The following is a 3,460-nucleotide window of genomic DNA, read 5'->3' as shown; positions in this document are numbered from 1 at the left end:
AATTATTTTTAATATAAGTACATCAAATATTAAAAAAAATTAATTTAAAACAAATAAAAATTAAATTAGTTTTTTTCAAAATCATTATTAAAAAAAAAATATATACGTGATCTAGTACAATAATCCATAACCATGTCGAAATTGCATTGTCAAATTGGACATCTATGTGATAGAAAATCTGAAACTCAAAACCTGATTGGACAAGAGAAATCCACGTGGCAATATTTGTCCCCGGCTCAAGACACAGTCTTATCTCCCTCCACATCATTAACAGAAACAAAATCCTTCAACTTAGCCAGTTAGCCTTCTAAGAACAGTGAAACTGATCCACTCATCACAAAATATAACTTCAAGAAAGCTTCACCAAATCACCCTATCACTCTCTCATGGCTCTTCAAGCAGCCTCTATACTCCCTTCTTCTGTCTCCATCTACAAAGAGGTCAGCACTTTCCTTTAAGCAAAATATTTGGGTTCCTTCAATACATTTGTAAATGGCTTTTTTTTATATATAATTATTATCTTTTGATTCATTTGATGTGGTCTGTTGACAGGGAAAGTCCAATGCTTCTCTTAAGGAGACAGGCTTTTTTGGAGTTTCAGTTCCAAATAATCACCTCAAAGCTGAATTCGACTGTTCTCTAATAAAAAGCAAGGTAAGTCAAACATCTTACTTGCTCAATTTAACCTTCGAAAACTATAGATGAAGAAATTCTTAAGATTTGGTTGAGGATAACAAGTCCTAACACTATTGCATGGCACAACATAAGCTTCTGTGAAAAGGGTTTAATGGCATAAAAAGAAATGTTCAGATTTTTCCACTTTCTCTGAACTGGTGTGATGAACTGAATGTATAATGTTGAATGTGTTGAACGCAACCTAAAGAAAACAAGGAGGAATTTAATAGCTAGAAAGTTATTTGAGATTCTAAATCCCTCTTTGGCCACAGGGTTCAATTAATGTCTATGCGAGTAAAATTCCCATGGGTATGCTAGTTTTGGCATGGACTTGTATAGTCTCGATGCATGAAAGCTAGCCCAAGTTGGATTCTGTTTATGTAAAGGAGGGACTTAGAAATTAAATAGGAGTTTATATTGTAGGATAATAATAGATTACCATTCATGCAAAGAAATAGTTAAAACATTTTGAGAGTCTTTCAATGAAAAAATTAGTCAGTTTCAGGGCTAAAAGTGGGTATCAGAAACACCTTTTGAATGCCATATACTAGTAGCTAATGGTATTCGACAAAAACATTGAGCTTTTTTGTGAAATCATGAACCTCAACAAATATTGTGCTTTTTTAATTTGGAATACATGAGACTTGTATTGTATTTGTATAGTGAATGTTAATCATTTGCATGCAGGAATTCAGGAAAAGGGAATTACCAGTTAGAACAATTAGGGCTCAAACAGCTACTACAACTCCAGCAATCACTGAGGCAGCACCAGAAGCAAAGAAAACTTTAAGAAAGTCTGTTGTGGTAATTACCGGAGCATCATCAGGTTTGGGGTTGGCCACGGCCAAAGCTTTGTCTGAGACAGGGCAATGTCATGTGATTATGGCATGTAGGAACTTTCTTAAGGCAGAGAGGGCAGCTAAAACAGCTGGCATTCCAAAAGAGAACTACACTGTCATGCATCTTGACCTTGCGTCTCTTGAAAGTGTCCGTCAATTTGTGGATACGTTTCGTCGTTCAGGTATGCCGCTTGATGTGCTGGTGTGCAATGCTGCAGTCTACTTACCCACTGCCAAGGAGCCCACTTATACTGCTGAAGGATTTGAGCTCAGTGTTGGGACAAACCATCTTGGTCACTTCTTGCTTGCACAGCTGCTGCTTGATGACTTGAAGAAATCAGATTATCCAACTAAACGTCTCATCATCGTTGGCTCCATAACAGGTACTGATTAACTTTAGGAAGGAAAAAAAGGTGTTCATGCTAGTGCCACTTGGCTTTTCCAGCAGTTTTGCAAGTATCAGAATTCATAAACAATATCATGAACCAATGAACAACATCTTAGAAGCTCAGAAAATTGATTTTGATGGTATAGCCTTCCAGGAATCTGTAACTTACAAAGGAATTGGTGTAAACAAACTAGTCATGATGAAGATCGGGTAATCTGACAGAATATTTTCATATTTATGATTCTAGGAAACACAAACACATTGGCTGGGAATGTGCCTCCAAAGGCTAACCTTGGAGATTTGCGAGGTCTTGTGGGTGGGTTGAATGACCTAAACAGCTCACCCATGATAGATGGAGGAGAATTTGATGGTGCCAAGGCCTATAAAGACAGCAAAGTCTGCAACATGCTCACAATGCAAGAACTCCACAGGCGGTACCATGAAGAGACAGGCATCACCTTTGCTTCCCTCTACCCTGGCTGCATAGCTGAAACAGGCTTATTCAGGAACCATATTCCTTTGTTCAGGACCCTGTTCCCACCCTTCCAAAAGTACATTACTAAAGGCTATGTGTCAGAAGAGGAAGCAGGAAAAAGACTTGCACAGGTCTGTTACTACAGGATTGTTCTTGTCTATGCAGTGCATCCATGCACAAGTTTGCATCACATACAATAGCCTAAAATTCTACTTTCTGTGATTCAGGTTGTGAGTGATCCGAGCCTGACGAAATCTGGTGTTTACTGGAGCTGGAATAAGAACTCATCTTCATTCGAAAACCAGCTCTCTAAAGAAGCCAGCAACGCAGAGAAGGCATTGAAGTTGTGGGAGATAAGTGAAAAGCTAGTTGGCCTGGCTTAATTGAGCCCTAGAACTGGCCGAGTAGAACGCAAGCTTCTTAAACAAGGCAGTACTGTGAACAATGAGTCCAGAAGATAATGAACTCGTTGGATGTTCTAGTTACCTCTTTTTGGTAAATGCAGATGCTATATACTTTGAATGAGATGAGGCAATTGTAATGTATCCATTGGAATAGCCTGACGAAAGAAGATCCTAAAAGCAAATGAAGAGCACACAAACATCCAAAAGAACCCAAACCAACAAGTATGTATGATTGATAAGATCAGAACTACGCTCTCAGAATGCAGTGCAGTTATAGGTGCTTTCTCCTGGTCTTTCAGACTAAAGGTTTTGGCCTTTCAATGGCCTCTCTCAAACGAGTCATGGCAGTTTCGATAGTGCTAGATAGATGGTACATCATATGCCACAGCCGCACACAAAAAATTTAATGTCAAAATTTTTTTTTTTTAGACATTGGTCTTTGTATTTTAAAAAAGTTTAAAAGGGAAACAAAAGCAGCTAATGTCGATCGGAGAATACATGTCAAACCTACATACAGGTTTGTTAGGACAACTCCATAAAAACAAATAAAAAAAAATAAAATCCCTAATTTTAATAATTTAAATATAAATAGATGAAATAAAAATAAAATCAATTAAAAAAAAATACACTAGCAGACTCAGGCAAGTTTGCTAAACTTCATGAGCTTGATCATGCAAAA

General features: G+C 37.5%; 1 protein-coding gene across 1 annotated transcript; it reads left to right on the top strand.

Annotated features, from left to right (window-relative positions):
• The first annotated feature begins 276 nt into the window (after window positions 1-276).
• LOC118040168 (protochlorophyllide reductase) lies at window positions 277-3,209 on the top strand. Its single transcript, XM_035047038.2, has 5 exons — window positions 277-440; window positions 553-654; window positions 1,363-1,897; window positions 2,150-2,508; window positions 2,605-3,209. Exons 1-5 carry the CDS (start codon window positions 387-389, stop codon window positions 2,758-2,760), a joined length of 1,206 nt encoding a protein of 401 aa, XP_034902929.1. The 5' UTR covers window positions 277-386; the 3' UTR covers window positions 2,761-3,209.
• Window positions 3,210-3,460: the final 251 nt, after the last annotated feature.

The sequence above is a fragment of the Populus alba genome, chromosome 13 (assembly GCF_005239225.2).
Source record: "Populus alba chromosome 13, ASM523922v2, whole genome shotgun sequence".
Lineage (NCBI taxonomy): Eukaryota > Viridiplantae > Streptophyta > Magnoliopsida > Malpighiales > Salicaceae > Populus > Populus alba.
Note: the sequence above shows the minus strand (reverse complement) of the source record. Positions and strands in the feature narration are given on the sequence as shown.

Bases quoted from the DNA above. Each gene is read 5' to 3' on its own strand.
- LOC118040168 (XM_035047038.2), top strand. From the start codon at position 387: ATGGCTCTTCAAGCAGCCTCTATACTCCCTTCTTCTGTCTCCATCTAC. The intron at 655-1,362 runs GTAAGTCAAACA...ATTTGCATGCAG, and splicing joins GTTCTCTAATAAAAAGCAAG to GAATTCAGGAAAAGGGAATT. The intron at 1,898-2,149 runs GTACTGATTAAC...TTATGATTCTAG, and splicing joins CATCGTTGGCTCCATAACAG to GAAACACAAACACATTGGCT.